Source organism: Lacerta agilis, chromosome 5 (genome assembly GCF_009819535.1).
Source record: "Lacerta agilis isolate rLacAgi1 chromosome 5, rLacAgi1.pri, whole genome shotgun sequence".
NCBI lineage: Eukaryota > Metazoa > Chordata > Lepidosauria > Squamata > Lacertidae > Lacerta > Lacerta agilis.
Window position 1 is genome coordinate 6557149 of NC_046316.1, and position 14168 is coordinate 6571316.

General features: G+C 48.2%; 1 protein-coding gene across 1 annotated transcript in view; it reads right to left on the reverse strand.

Annotated features, from left to right (window-relative positions):
- Positions 1-13950, reverse strand: part of CD9 (CD9 molecule) — a 33463-nt gene extending 19513 nt beyond the window's left edge. Inside the window, exon 1 of the mRNA XM_033148350.1 lies at positions 13710-13950. Within this exon, the coding sequence (XP_033004241.1) occupies positions 13710-13775 (66 nt within the window). The 5' untranslated portion in view covers positions 13776-13950. The remainder of the gene's footprint in view (positions 1-13709) is intronic.
- Between the last annotated feature and the right edge of the window lie 218 nt (positions 13951-14168).

Sequence of the window (14168 nt, forward strand, 5' to 3'; positions counted from 1 at the left end):
TCACCCTTCAGGCTTAACCGGGACATCGCTTGTCTCTGGTGAACAAACATGGACACTAAGGCATCGGGGGAGATATTCTCCAACGTGTAATTTAATCCAGAGTATAAACACTGCAGGATAGGCTACTGGAAAATGCAAACAGCAGTCTGAGAATCACTTCAGGGCCTCGTGGAGGCGGGACGTTGCTCAGACAACAATCTTTGGCATAAATGCCCCTATTCAGACAAATAGTGGAAAAAAATGTCCCTGTTTTCATCAGAGACATGTTAGAGGGCATGCAGTTTTCCATGCAAGTTATAACCTTGTACATAACTTCACTTGGTGTTCAGAAAACTAGCACAGGATTGCGTTGTATGCATAATTCGGCAAAAATAAGGACAATATATTTTTTACCACATTTTGTATTAAACTTTGTAAATATATGGCATATACAGTGGTACCCCGCTAGACGAATGCCTCGCTAGACGAAAAACTTGCTAGACGAAAGCATTCGTCTAGCGGGAGGCAGCCCCGCTAGACGAAAAAGTCTATGGGGCTGCCTCGCAAGACGAAAAAATTTCGTCTTTTTTTCCGTTTTGCGGAGCGCGGCTCCCATTGCCGCTCCGCAAGACGAAAACCCCGCTAGACGAAAATTTTCGCGGGACGAATTATTTTCGTCTAGCGGGGTACCACTGTAAATAACATTGCTGATCTGCAAGCACTTTCATAATTGATAAATTTCCATTTCCCACGCCTAGCTTGGAGGAGACTTACGTTTCTCAATCCGTTTCAGTTGGGCTTTAGACCTAGTTTTGGTATAGAAATAGCCCTGATCACCCCGTGGTAGTACCCACGCCAGGAGAGAGATGGGGAGTAAGAGCGTGTTGGTTCTCCTAGACCTTTCAGGGGTTTTCATGCCACTGATCATAGTACCGGTACCCTTCTGGATTGGGATTTAAAGGCATCGCTTTTATCAGGGCCGTTTTAAGCATATCCGGCGCCATGGTGCAAAGATCCCTCCGGTGGGGCCCCACCCCCCCCAATTTCACAGAATTGTCAACTTTTTCCCAAGCCTCTGCGGGGATCGCTCTCCTCCTGCGTAGCCATATGGTTGACGGCGCACAGTAAGTAAGTTTTATTTACGGCCATTGGCCCAACACATAAAAATACAATTCCAAAACAACCTATGATATTAAAAACCTTCGCCAGAGGCTGAAACCCTCTGCTCGTTACTAAATAAAAGCACAGACTGTCCGACTATCTATTTTCGCATTTTGGCTCCTGGATTAGCGGGCTTCTCCTGACCATATCAGAGCCCTTTTTTTCTTCTTTAGAGCTAAGACTCTGTTCAAGTATTTGGCAACAGTGCGTGATCTAGACGGATCTTCGTCGTTCAGTAGAAATCTCAGTTTGGTTTCTTTGGCATCACCCGTGCACCCCACTAAATATGGAGCAAGAAACTTGCTCGTGAGCGAGGAATAATGAGGACAGCTAAGGAGTATGTGGTGTGGCGATTCAGGTGATCCACAGTTACAATCACATAAAAGAGATATCTGTCCATTAGAGATTCTATTTTCCATTACATTGGAAGGGAAGACGTTGAATCTTGCCTTTATAAAGGCATATCTGTGGGCTGCTACCGAAAGAGAATCCAAGTACTGGGGGAGTTTTTGGAAGGGTAATAAGCCAAAGTTTAAGGGGGAGCAAGTGCCATCTTCTGCTGCAAATCTATCTCATCTAGTTTATAAATTACTGTTCCTTTGGCTGAAGCTAGATCCTGCTCCAGTAGATTTGACGGGGAGAGTCCCATAGCCAAAATTCTCAGTTGCAGTGTCTTAACCCATGGGCTTTGGAAATCATCTGTCCACTTGGCGGGCGTGCAGGGAAAGGGGAGGCCGCCGGCAAAGCCGCGCAGCTCCCCCACTCGCTGGGGCGCCCCTGAGAGGCCAGCGCCGTGGAGCAACACGCCAGTAAGCCCAATAGGAAAGGCGGCTATGGCTTTTATGGTAGTTGCCTTCTGACTGGTGCTGCAGGGCAACTCTCCCTTCCCTTAGTATAGCGTAGGGTTTAATCTTGCTCCCTATGCTTCTTTGACATATACTGTATATATGGAACTGATTGAGATGCAATAAATATGTGGACAACAACTTTATTTCTATTCCTCATCTCATTTAGGTAAGTGGAAGTGACAAATGGGCGCTGATAGACTGGATGAGAGCCAACACACCGAGGCTTAATCCTGCTAAAACAGAGATGCTGTTAGTGGGTGTTTCATCCTGTTTTTCTTTACTTTACAGCATTGGACTTTCCTTTCGCTTCCAGGCATATCCGCAACTGAGCGTCCTTTCGGCTTTGGCCCAGCCGCTTCATCAGCTCTGAATCTACTTGTACTTGTCCTCCGCTCTTCCCCAGTAGCATGTTGGACGCCTTCCGACCTGAGGGGCTCATCTTCCAGCATCATATCTTTTATATGCCTGTTGTCTTTGTCCATGGAGTTTTCTTGGCAGGGATACTGGAGCGGCTTGCCAGTTCCTCCTCCAGGTGGATCACGTTTGGTCCAAACTCTCCACTATGACCTGTCCATCTTGACCTGTCCATAGCTTCCCAGAGTAATTCAAGCCCCTTCGCCACGACAAGGCAGTGATCCATGAAGCTACGAACATGAGTTTGGCCAAACTGCGAGAGGCAGTGAAGGATAGGCGTGCCTGGCGTGCTCTGGTCCATGGGGTCACGAAGAGTCGGACACGACTGAACGACTGAACAACAACAACATCCTGTTTTGGATGAGATTGTATTCATTGGGTTAACATGCCTAGGGGTGCTCCTTGAACAATTTGGAGACGCCATTTACCACCTTTGGCTGGTTCACATGCTATGTCCTGATGTAGACAGAAATGGCAGTCTATTTTGCACTGGACCACAGACTATTGTTATCCTATAGGCATGGAAACAATTCAGTCTTGATCGAAGCGTTCCTGTGATATCCACAATTACCAGTTCATACTTGGGGGTGGAGACTGCGACTAAATCCCAAAGCAAATCTACTTCCTAAAGAAGCTGGCTGTACATGCACCTCACAGAATCTCCCACTCTCTCCCATCTTTTGTTTATGGCTATAGGCTACAGCAGGGATGCGGGTGGCGCTGTGGTCTAAACCACTGAGCCTAGGGCATGCCAATCGGAAGGTTGGCGGTTTGAATCCCCACGACGGGGTGAGCTCCCGTTGCTCGGTCCCAGCTCCTGGCAACCTAGCAATTCGAAAGCGCGTCAAAGTGCAAGTAGATAAATAGGTACTGCTCCGGCGGGAAGGTAAACAGCGTTTCCGTGCTTGCTCTGGTTTGCCAGAAGCGGCTTAGTCCTGCTGGCCACATGACCCAGACAAATGCCAGCTCCCTTGGCCTAAAGCAAAATGAGCATGCAACCCCAGAGTCATCCGCGACTGGACCTAACAGTCAGGGGTACCTTTACCTTTTTTTTTTTTAAGAGGCTGCAGAAGGCTTCCTCAACCTCGGCCCTCCAGATGTTTTTGGACTACAACTCCCATGATCCCTAGCTAGCAGGACCAGTGGTCAGGGAAGATGGGAATTGTAGTCTCAAAACATCTGTAGGGCAGAGGTTGAGGAAGTCTGAGCTACAGAGCCAAGGCTCTTAGGGTCCAAGCTTTATAGAAACAGACTGTGGACATATTCATGACTATTCTGTACAGGATCTGCACTTCTCCAGAGGTCTAGGGTCTACTGTATGACACTCTCTTAGTGAAGTAGAGATTATAATTTAAAACGGGTGTCAGCAAACTTACCGCGCCTCGGGCCGGTGTCTCCAGCGCCCATCGCGCGGCAGGCCAGAGGGCGGGTGAGCGCGCGCCCCCATACGCGTGCGCACACACTATTTCTGGCGCACTTCTGGGTCAGAGGAGCACCGTAAATAGCTTGTGTGCATGTGCAAGGGCCTCCTTCGACCCGGATGTGCACCAGAAATAACACTTGCGCATGTGCACAATCTATTTCCAGTGCTGCTCCGACCCAGAAATGGGCAGCCGCGCCGCGGCGGGAAGAGCTGGCGGCGGGGGTTACCGCTGGCCGGATAAATGAGTTCCTCAGGGTGTATCCGGCCCGCGGGCCTTAGTTTGGAGACCTCTGGTTTAAAACGAATCACATCCACATCCTACAAGTGAACATTTCCTCATGTCTAGCCACAGCTTTCTTCTGCGCAAGAAAAGAGGAAGGCATGACCTCATAGGCATTTCTTTCCACACAGACAGTACACAGGGATGCTTGTTACAGCAGACTGACCACCCGTCCATGTTCCGTGTGCAGATTATGCTTTTCTTATGTGCGTTCACTGTGACACAACCTCAACCGGTTTCAACATGGAAGAACCACACAAAGCTGCCTCTCTGTAGGAGCCAGTTCTGCTGAATCACGAGGGCCCATGCTTAAATCAGCCAGGGCTTCTGTGGGTGCATCATGCCCCAGCATGTTCAATGCAGTTCACAGTACATACCCAGTAATCCTTCTCAAACAACCTTATGGGAGATGTATTGTGCATTCGCTGGAGATAAATGCTTGAAATGAATGGCTGTTCAAGAAAATCTGCATTTAAAGGTTTTTACGTCGCTGTACTCCACCCTGACAAGGTGAGAGCAAAACAGAAATACTGTACAAATATAATTAAGAGATTAGGGGTGAAACAAAGTGGTAAGCCTCATGCAGCTTAACATTTATACAGCATTTCAGATTTGTCATATCTCATCTGTCATAAATGTATAATATACTATTAAGTTAAAATGTGAGCTGCAAGTAGAAGCACTGGTGAAATTATCAGAACCTTTAACTAATGGTGCACCTGAAACCTCTGAAATGCTGTATTTGTGTGTGTGTTTTAATGTTATATTGAATTTTGCATTTATGGAACTAATAAGAATAACTCAACAAAAAAAGGGGTACAGATTGCAAGCTGCTGTAGTAGGTGGGAAACGCGCTGGGAGACAGAGAAGAGACACCTACGAACCCAAGAGTGCAAGAAAATGACAATTTGGTTAGGATTCTGACAATTACACTACTTTAAGAACAGAGTGCCTCAAAGCACGGCATTTCTGTTCACTGTAAATCAAAGATAATTCATCCTATCGTTCTGAAGCTCAGCATGGAGATCTACCTCTTGTTGAATCAACCTTCAGTAAAAAGTGTGTGTGTGTGTGTGTGTGTGTGTGTAGTGTAGTGTACTTTTAGTACTTACTGCTTAAATGTCTCTTCCCACTTTTCTTCCAAGGAGCCAAAAAGGGTTGTATGTGGTTCTTCCTCCTCAGGATTTTATTGTCAAAACGACCCCACGAGGCACATTAGGCTGAGGGTATGTGAACAACCTGAGGTCACTCAGTGAGCTTTATGGCCGAGTGGGAGTTTGAACCCTGGCCTCCCAGGTTTTACTCAAACAACCTAACCACTACACCACACTGCCAAACAGGACAAGATTTAGGTTTGATGAGGCCCTAAGCTACTGAAGGTAATGGGGCACTTTATATGTCCAGCTGTCCTTTGTCAACAACAAATTGTCGCAGTTTTTTGTGCTGAATATATGCTGTATGGTAATTTATGGACCTACTGTATTTTTTCGCTCCATAAGATGCACTTTTTTCCTCCTAAAAAGTAAGGGGAAATATCTGTGCGTCTTATGGAGCGAATGGTGGTCCCTGGAGCTGAATTGCCCAGGGGCCAAAAGAGGATCATGCTTTTTATTTTACAAAGAGAAAAGGGGGTGCTGAAAGGACCCCGCTCAGCAGCTGATCAGCAAGAGATCGGGAGAGAGATAAGAGTCCGGCTCCCTTTCAGCCCCGCCCTCCATTGTTGAATGTGCTGCAGAGGGAGGTTGTTTGTTTCCCCAGCGACATATTACTGGCTGATTAGATCAGTGTTTTTCAACCACTGTTCCGCGGCACACTAGTGTGCCGCGAGATGTTGCCTGGTGTGCCGTGGGAAAATTACTTTATATATAGTCAATATAGGCACAGAGTTAAATTTTTTAACATTTTCTAATGGTGGTGTGCCTCGTGATTTTTTTCATGAAACAAGTGTGCCTTTGCCCAAAAAAAGGTTGAAAAACACTGGATTAGATTATCTGTCTGGAAACTGTAGAAAAGGCTCCCTTTCCTTTAGAAGCTGCAAAAATGTGAGTTGAACCCCATAAAAACGGGGCTTTTCCTCTTTGCTTTTCCCCCTTTGCAAAAAAGCTGCAAAACTTTTAGCTGATCCTCAAATAAACAGGGCTTTTAGAGGAGGAAAACCAGGAAAAAAAAATTCTGGGTTTCCTCCTCTAAAAACGAGGTGTGCCCTATGGAGCAAAAAATACGGTAATAGGTATTTAAAGCTATTTGCCCATAACAAATAGGAGCCTACACAACACAAAACACTGTTGCTGTGTGTAGGTTTTTCTTTATTTGTTTTTTAATCTTATATTTTGGAAATGTACATCCAGGTTTTTTTCCCTTTAAAATTTTTTTGGGGGGTTGTTTAGCTTATACATAAATCCGGCACTGCTGCCAAACATTGTACAGTGACATATGGTAAGGTGAAGCATGTAAATGATGTCTTTTGCAATGGGTTAGCCTTGATGTTCTCATAAATTGAATAAACTTTAATCATTGCTTTTCTGGTTTCACCTCGGACGTGTGGAAGAATTACTCTGCAGTTTTAAGCTTTGCAACCAGCAATTATGGAGAAGTTTACAAGAGACAAATATTCCACTGAACCATGGAAGACACCTGTATACTATTGTAAAATGATTTATAATTATTTGGAACCAATAATGATTTCCAAATAAAGCTTATTATATAGATAAAATTATATGGTTGTCTATCTCCCCACCCCCACCCCAATTACGTATTTTAGTTCACTGTTAGAAAGCCTTTGGATATCCTCAGTGCTTTTTGGGGGGGGTGCAGGGGGACGCATACCCCTAAACATTTTGTGAATCTAACAGGAGAAGAAACTTAAAATTTTTAGTTTATTCTCTAGCACGGTGAATCGTCAGTTCCGTTGCTACCCCCGATGACGGCCTCATTTCCTTTCCCAGTGTTTTCTGAGTCTCAGACAGAAGCGGGCGTTTAATGTGTGAAGCAGTGTGGAGTGTGGATGTGTGGTGTTTTACTGGTGCAAGTTTGGGCTCACTGAGGGGCAGTATTTCAACATGAGTAGGAAAATTACTATTTTTTATCATCACAGCCAGCAAAGAAGTGTAAAGATAATGATGACTCTCTGTGTGATAGGAGATAATGTATGTTCTTTGTACTTTTGTCCATTTACTGTATTTATTTCCCCCGATTTGAACTATAAAATGGTGATTTTCTTGAGTCACAATGAGAGTATCCATAAACACTGGATATACTTGTACAGTATGTAAAATTTACACAGCATACTTTTTTGGGTTTCCTTACAACACACAGCTCCAAAAATGATAAACCGGATAGCAAAAAAATTTGGTGCATCTGGCTAATTTCAAACACTGGGTGCCAACACGGTGGCAGAAAGCATGGGTGCACAAAGGCCCAGTTCTAAGCCAGCACATCACATGAGGCAAGAAATGTGTTTATTTTGCCATGACTCCTCACAGTTTCTTTGCTTTTTTGGTGTCTAAACTCTTCAATTAAAGTAAAAGGTTTTTCGCCCCCAATTAAAAAGTATCTTAGAATATATCCTATGTTGTCTGGGGGAGGCAGCGGAGGGTGGGTTGAGGCAGGATTGTGGTTATGTATACAGGCAAGTGGAGATTTCTCTAACTTCATTTTAAAACAAGCCACCTCCTTGAGCTTTTGCACTGTCAAAGCCAAGTACCTCCCTTCCTTCCTGTGCAACCAAGACATTTCACAGCTTCAGGGGAGGGACTGCTGGGAAGAAGCTTTCGCAGCAAAAAAAACAAAGGAGCCATCCTGCTACCTCTTTAAGCTGTGCTGGAATGTCTGGTTTTACAGCACCATCCGTTTTCACAGACAAGAACTGAACAAGTGCCACTTCTTCCTGGCGTCCCTTGGTAGCTTATCAGAAATGCCTCCGCCAATAACAGCAGGCAAGATTCCACAAAACACGCCGTGTGCGCCACAGTCTTCCACTCTGGAACGCACAATCATGTGTCAAACGCACAATGGCCAAAGGCCTGGAAACGATGCCTTATGAGGAACGGCTTAGGGAGCTGGGTCTGTTTAGCCTGCAGAAGAGAAGGTTAAGGGGCGATATGATAGCCATGTTCAAATATATAAAAGGATGTCATATAGAGGAGGGAGGAAGGTTGTTTTCTGCTGCTCCAGAGAAGCGGACACGGGGCAATGGATTCAAACTACAAGAAAGAAGATTCCACCTAAACATTAGGAAGAACTTCCTGACAGTGAGAGCTGTTTGACAGTGGAATTTGCTGCCAAGGAGTGTGGTGGAGTCTCCTTCTTTGGAGGTCTTTAAGCAGAGGCTTGACAGCCATCTGTCAGGAATGCTTTGATGGTGTTTCCTGCTTGGCAGGGGGTGGGACTGGATGGCCCTTGTGGTCTCTTCCAACTCTAGGATTCTATGTGTGCATGCGCGTGTACTGGATATGACATATTAATGTATTTTTAATCTTTTGTTGGAAGCTGCCTAGAGTGGCTGGGGAAACCCTGCCAGATGGGCGGGGTACATATAAATTATTATTATTATTATTATTATTATTATTAGTCATAGGGTTGCTCTGTTTGGAAACAAGCCCCAAGGAAGAGCTCTGCCTGGTTCCGCCATTGCTATCTTCAAATGGGCAGCAAAGACTTATTTCAAGGAACTTCTGCAGGTTGCTAGTTTCTTGAAACTGGTTTTATGTTCCAACTGCTTTTTAAGATGCTCGCTGCCTTCCAGCGCTCGCTGCCTTTCTTACCGTGTGCTCTCTTTTCGACTTCAGCTGCGTGAATAAACTTCCTACTAAAGCGAAGCATAAGCTTCAAAGAACAATTTGAACTGTGTAAACACAAGCCTGTCCACTCCCTAGCAACGCCAAAACGCTGAACGAGGATAAATGAAATTTCTCTCCCTACTTCAATCAACTACTCACCACGCACACAGAGAACCAACAACAGCAGACAAGGCAATTTGAAACTGGTCAAGCATGTTTGAAGCAGGGCCGTCTTAAGCATATCCGGCGCCGTGGTGCAAAGCTCCATCCGGCGCCGTGGTGTAAAGCTCTCTCCAGCGCTGCCCCCTTCCCCCCATTTCTCAGAGTTTTTTAGGGAGGACGGCACTGCCGGCAGGGCTGGAGGAGGTGGGCAGCGGCTGGAGGGCGGCTCCTCCGGCGGGGAAGAGGCGGAGGCTCGACGCGGCATCTCCCGGCTCAGCTGGCCGCTTCGTGCCACGGTGGCCACGGCAGACGGAGGCTCCGGGCGCAACGCTGCTTCAGTGTGGCACAGCGGAGGTGGGCGAGGGCGGCAAACTGATGCCAGGAGGCGCCGCGTCCAGCCTCCGCCTCTTCCCTAGCGCCCTCCAGAACTTGGCGCCCTGGCACCCCGCACCACTAGCCTCTATGGGTAAGGCGACCCTGGTTTGAAGTGCTCCAGAACAGCTTGTCGATGCCACAGAGACCTCCAAAGAACATTAGGTGCCAGCTCTTCTCTTCAGCCGCTTACTGTGAGATGCAGGTGCTCAGCTTGGATACTGCATGGCTAGAACACGCTAACAGCAAATTATACAAAATATCCAAGAGCCAAGAATGCACAACCACCCATATACCTAGCCCCACATCCAATATCTGAGATCTGCACTGAGCAGACTCAGATTTTGTTATCAGGCTTCTTTTACAAAAAAATAAAATACAGTTAGGGCCCCCTTAAGACGGTGGTTTTTCAGAGGGCTTTGCAGATCTATTCTGCCACAAGTTCTTGACGCAGTAACAGTGGATTATCATTCTGCTTCCTTAGTTGTTCTGTGATGTTTGCCCAACGCAATCACATTGCTGCTGTCTGAAGGGGCTATAGAAGGGGTCCCCAAACTAAGGCCCAGGGGCCGGATGTGGCCCAATCGCCTTCTAAATCTGGCCCAGGAATCAGCGTGTTTTTACATGAGTAGAATGTGTCCTTTTATTTAAAATGCATCTCTGGGTTATTTGTGGGGCCTGTCTGGTGTTTTTACTTGAGTAGAACGTGTGCTTTTATTTAAAATGCATCTCCGGCTTATTTGTGGACCATAGGAATTCGTTCATTTTCTCTCTTTTTTTCAAAATATAGTCCGGCCCCCCACAAGGTCTGAGGGACAGTGGAGCAGCCTCCTGCTGAAAAGGTTTGCTGACCCCTGGGCTATAGCATCACAAAAGCAGGACAAAAAAAACCCAGACTCGGAACATTTTGGGGTACGATATTTCTAGAACACCGTTCACCCGAAGATCACCCTATGGAGGTGTCAGCAGATGTCACCCACTCATTTTCAGTCACCTGCATCATTGCGGAGAGGTGCTTTGTTGCAATGGGGGTGGGGATGGGGAGAGAGAAGTCCAATATAAATATACCTGCACACACTCTCTGAACTTATATGGCACCCATGCCCACTTCAATGTGTTTCCACCTGAAGGGAAATTCCTCGTAATGGAAAATCCCTTTGCATGTATGTGATGCCGCAACAACCTCCCAAGCAGGTTAGACCTGATGTTGCACAATGGTGGGGGAGGCAAGCGGAAAGGAGAACGTATTCAATTTTAGTCTCCTGGTGGGCACAATAATTCTTGGAGAATCTAGCCGATTACTCAGCTAAGTTTTGTCAGAAGATGAAGCCCCCACTTCACCACAGCCTGGAGAAAAAAAAACAGGGCCCTTGCTCAAATCCACTATCAGTGGTTTGGCTCCCTCCCCATCTCAGGCCTCCTCTGGAACATATTGAAATGCCAAGTCACTTCACAAGTTGAGGTGGCATAGCATTCCTGTGGGACTCTTATCAGCTTTGCATCACTGTGAATTAACATTTGTATAGCACTTTTTCATGGTGATTCGATTCACATGCACCAGCTAGATGCATTCCAGTTTTATTGTTATTCCCCACACTGTAGATAAGTGGGCTGAAGCAGAGAGCGCAGGTTTCTCAAGGCCACCTAATGAGTTCAAAGCCAAAGGGAAGATCTAAAGTGTGTTTTTTTTTCCTGGTTCATTATTAGTCATTATGCTACAGCAGCCTTTGAAGGCCCTTTGGGAGAGTTTCACATATTTTAATAAATGCATTTTGGCATGAGGCGCTTTTCACAGGTAGGCAATTTCAAGCAAGCAACACGTAATGTGCATTCTGGGGGAAGCAGAGTATTGGATTACACCATGTTGACTGCTGCGGAGGAGTTTTATTTATTTCAAAGAGATAGATTCCAGACAAAAGCCAAGATAAAAGACGCCCCTAGGGCAGAAGAAGAATGTAATTCAAACACGGATTGTAACACCTTCCCCCAGCCCGATGCTCTCCCATAATCCCTGACCATTGCTCCTGCTGGTTGAGATGATGGGAGTTTCAGTCCGGAGGGCACCAGGTTGGGGAAGGCTGGTCTACAACTCATTCTGCCATCTAGAATAGAAAGCAGGGAAATGACACCATTCCTAAGGAAGCACCTTCAGAATGTACCTTCTTTACAAAGAGCGCAACAATTTGGAAAAACTTCCAGGAGTCTCCTGCAACCTATTAAGAGAACTTCAATCTATGATACGGAAAGCAGCTACAGTGGCACAACCATAATCCGTTCCGGAGGTCCGGCTGTAAACCAAAACAGATTGTAACCCATGGCACGCTTTCGCCAATGGGGCCTAAAAAAAAAAAAGGTTGTAATCCAAAAAAATAAATAAATGGGTTGTAATCCAAAAAAAGGGAAACACACTTCCGGGTTTGACGCGGATGTAATCCAAAACGGTTGCAAACCAACTGAAGATCTTGCAAGTATGTACTGGAAAGGGCCTTCCGAGTTACAACTTAAAAACTGTACCGTCTTTTCCAGAAGCTATGTTAATCTGGGTGCCCTGTGAAATGCCCTCTGCGCATGATCAGGGCCCCTAGTGTTACATGTCGTAGTGACCCGATCTAGTGAGACAAATCATGGCTTAGTGAAAACAAGCAAATGTGGGGGCTCCCGGAGAGGCCCTCCAGCTACTGTGAGCCAAGTTGTGGCTTGCCTTCAAGTGTTGTCTGAACCCAGGCCTATGGTTTGCCTCCAGAAAAAACCTCAAGCTGTGAACCCAAGAACAGCTCACGGAGTAAGGGCAAACCACGAGCCCGGGTTCAGAAAGCACACACCAAGCCAAACGGTGGCTTAGCTCACAGCGGAGATGGAGCCAAGCGGCTGCAATCTCCTCTCCGGGGAGGTCCCCACTAAGCCAGAGAGCTTGGGTTTAGCAATGCTTCCGGGCCAGGTCTGTGTTTATGTTCTTAGAACGGAGCTCCTGGGAGCGAAAAACAGTTTCAGACTTGAATCCTAGAGAATCCCCAGCTCAAATCGACTGTGAAGAGCTACAGTGTGACATTGGAAAGGGGGGGGGACAGATTGAGGCAGCCCCTCCCCCGCCCCCCACTGCTCAGTGACCCTCCCACGCACAAGGGAGGAAACCTCAAGGTACATGATGGGGGGGCTGTGCCAAGAAACCACGTGCTCTGCCAGATTCATCGGTGGCGCAGACCACTCCTCTTACCGCGAGTCCTGAGAACTCACACCTCTCTTTGCGCGGGGGCTAAACGTTTAACTAGAAACTTTGTTGCGCGGGGGCTAAACGTTTAACTATAAACTATAAACCAATTAGCAGCTCCCTGGAACTCTTCCCACTAGCTCCAAAGATGTCCTCTGTGGTTTCCCAGCGGAAAGGGAAATGCACTCTGCAGCTGCCCAGGGGTAGGTTATCTTTTACGCACAAGTTGCCGGCTGAAGCCCTGCACCTGGGCAGGAGTAAGGTGCGCTATCTCCCCTCCGATACCCTGCTCTTCCGATTCCGGCGCTGGGTTGCCACTCCCCGCTCGGCCTGCCGGGAGACACTTCCCGGGGGAGAGGGAGGGAGCCAAGGTCCCTAAACTTAAGGTTGCTCCCAAGGGCCTGTTTATGGAGCGCTTGCCCGGCGACCGAAGGAGCAACCCTGCCGACTCGCCTGAAAGCGGCGCGGCACCAAGCGAGCATCACCCCCGCAACTCCCCGGGCGTCTCCCCGCCCAGGGGTGCCAACTTGAATAAAATATTGGGGGTGCAAGTAAACCCCACCCTGCATAATCGATCACGCGCAAAACTTTTGAATGGCAGTGCCAATAAACTTGGGGGGCAGCCCCATCCAAAAAATAAAAATAGGAAAGAGACCTCGGCTCCTAAGAGTTGGCTCCTATGTTTCCACTACTTGCCTTGCCGCCAAGTTGGGTTTTTTTTGGGGGGGGGAGTGGGCGGCTAGACTGCGCGAAGGGTCCTAAAAGTCACTTTAATTAACCGCACCCATCCCAAACAAAGGCGCGGCCTCGGAGAGGTCAGGGAGCCCCGGCCTGGCCAGGACGCGCAACACCTGGCCCGCCCTGGAAGCTCAACTCCGGTCAGCTACACGTGGCCGGGGAGGGAGGGGTCCTCTCAGGTCTCGGGGCTTCGGGAAAGCAATGAAACGCCCCCCCCCCCCACATGTTCGGGGGACACGAAGCCCAGGGAGGAGAGTGGGAGCGCGCAGGCGGGGCGCCGCTAAGTCTGCGCTCCCCGGCAGCCGCGCCCGGACGGGCTCCCGGTTCCGACGACGCGCGAACTTACCCAGAAGAAGAAGTTGAACGTGAAGAGTAAGTACTTGATGCACTTGGTTCCTCCCTTGACGGGCATCTTGGCGGCGTGAGACGGGCAGGTTTCACTCTCGGGCGACTTGGCTCAAAGCGGCGTTTCTCCACGACTCGGCTCCGTCTCCCGCTGCCAGCCGTCTGCCCGCCCTGCTTTCTCCTTGCCGCTGCTCCGACCCGCAAGCCCCACCTCAAACCTGGCGGCCTCGCCCTGCCGCCGCCGCGCGCCGCCTCCTCCTCCTCCTCCTCCTCGAGCGCTGCGCCCGCCTCGCCGACGCCCTTCCCGGAGCTTCCCAGCGACGCCGCCCCCTCTCCGGCGACGCAGACTTGCAGGTTGGGTCGGAAAGAAAACCCCGGGCTTCCCTGGGGCTGAGTCAGGCGCAGGCGAGCGGGGAGGGTCGCCGCCGCCTCCAACCCCGCCCTGGCCCGCCCACCCCGC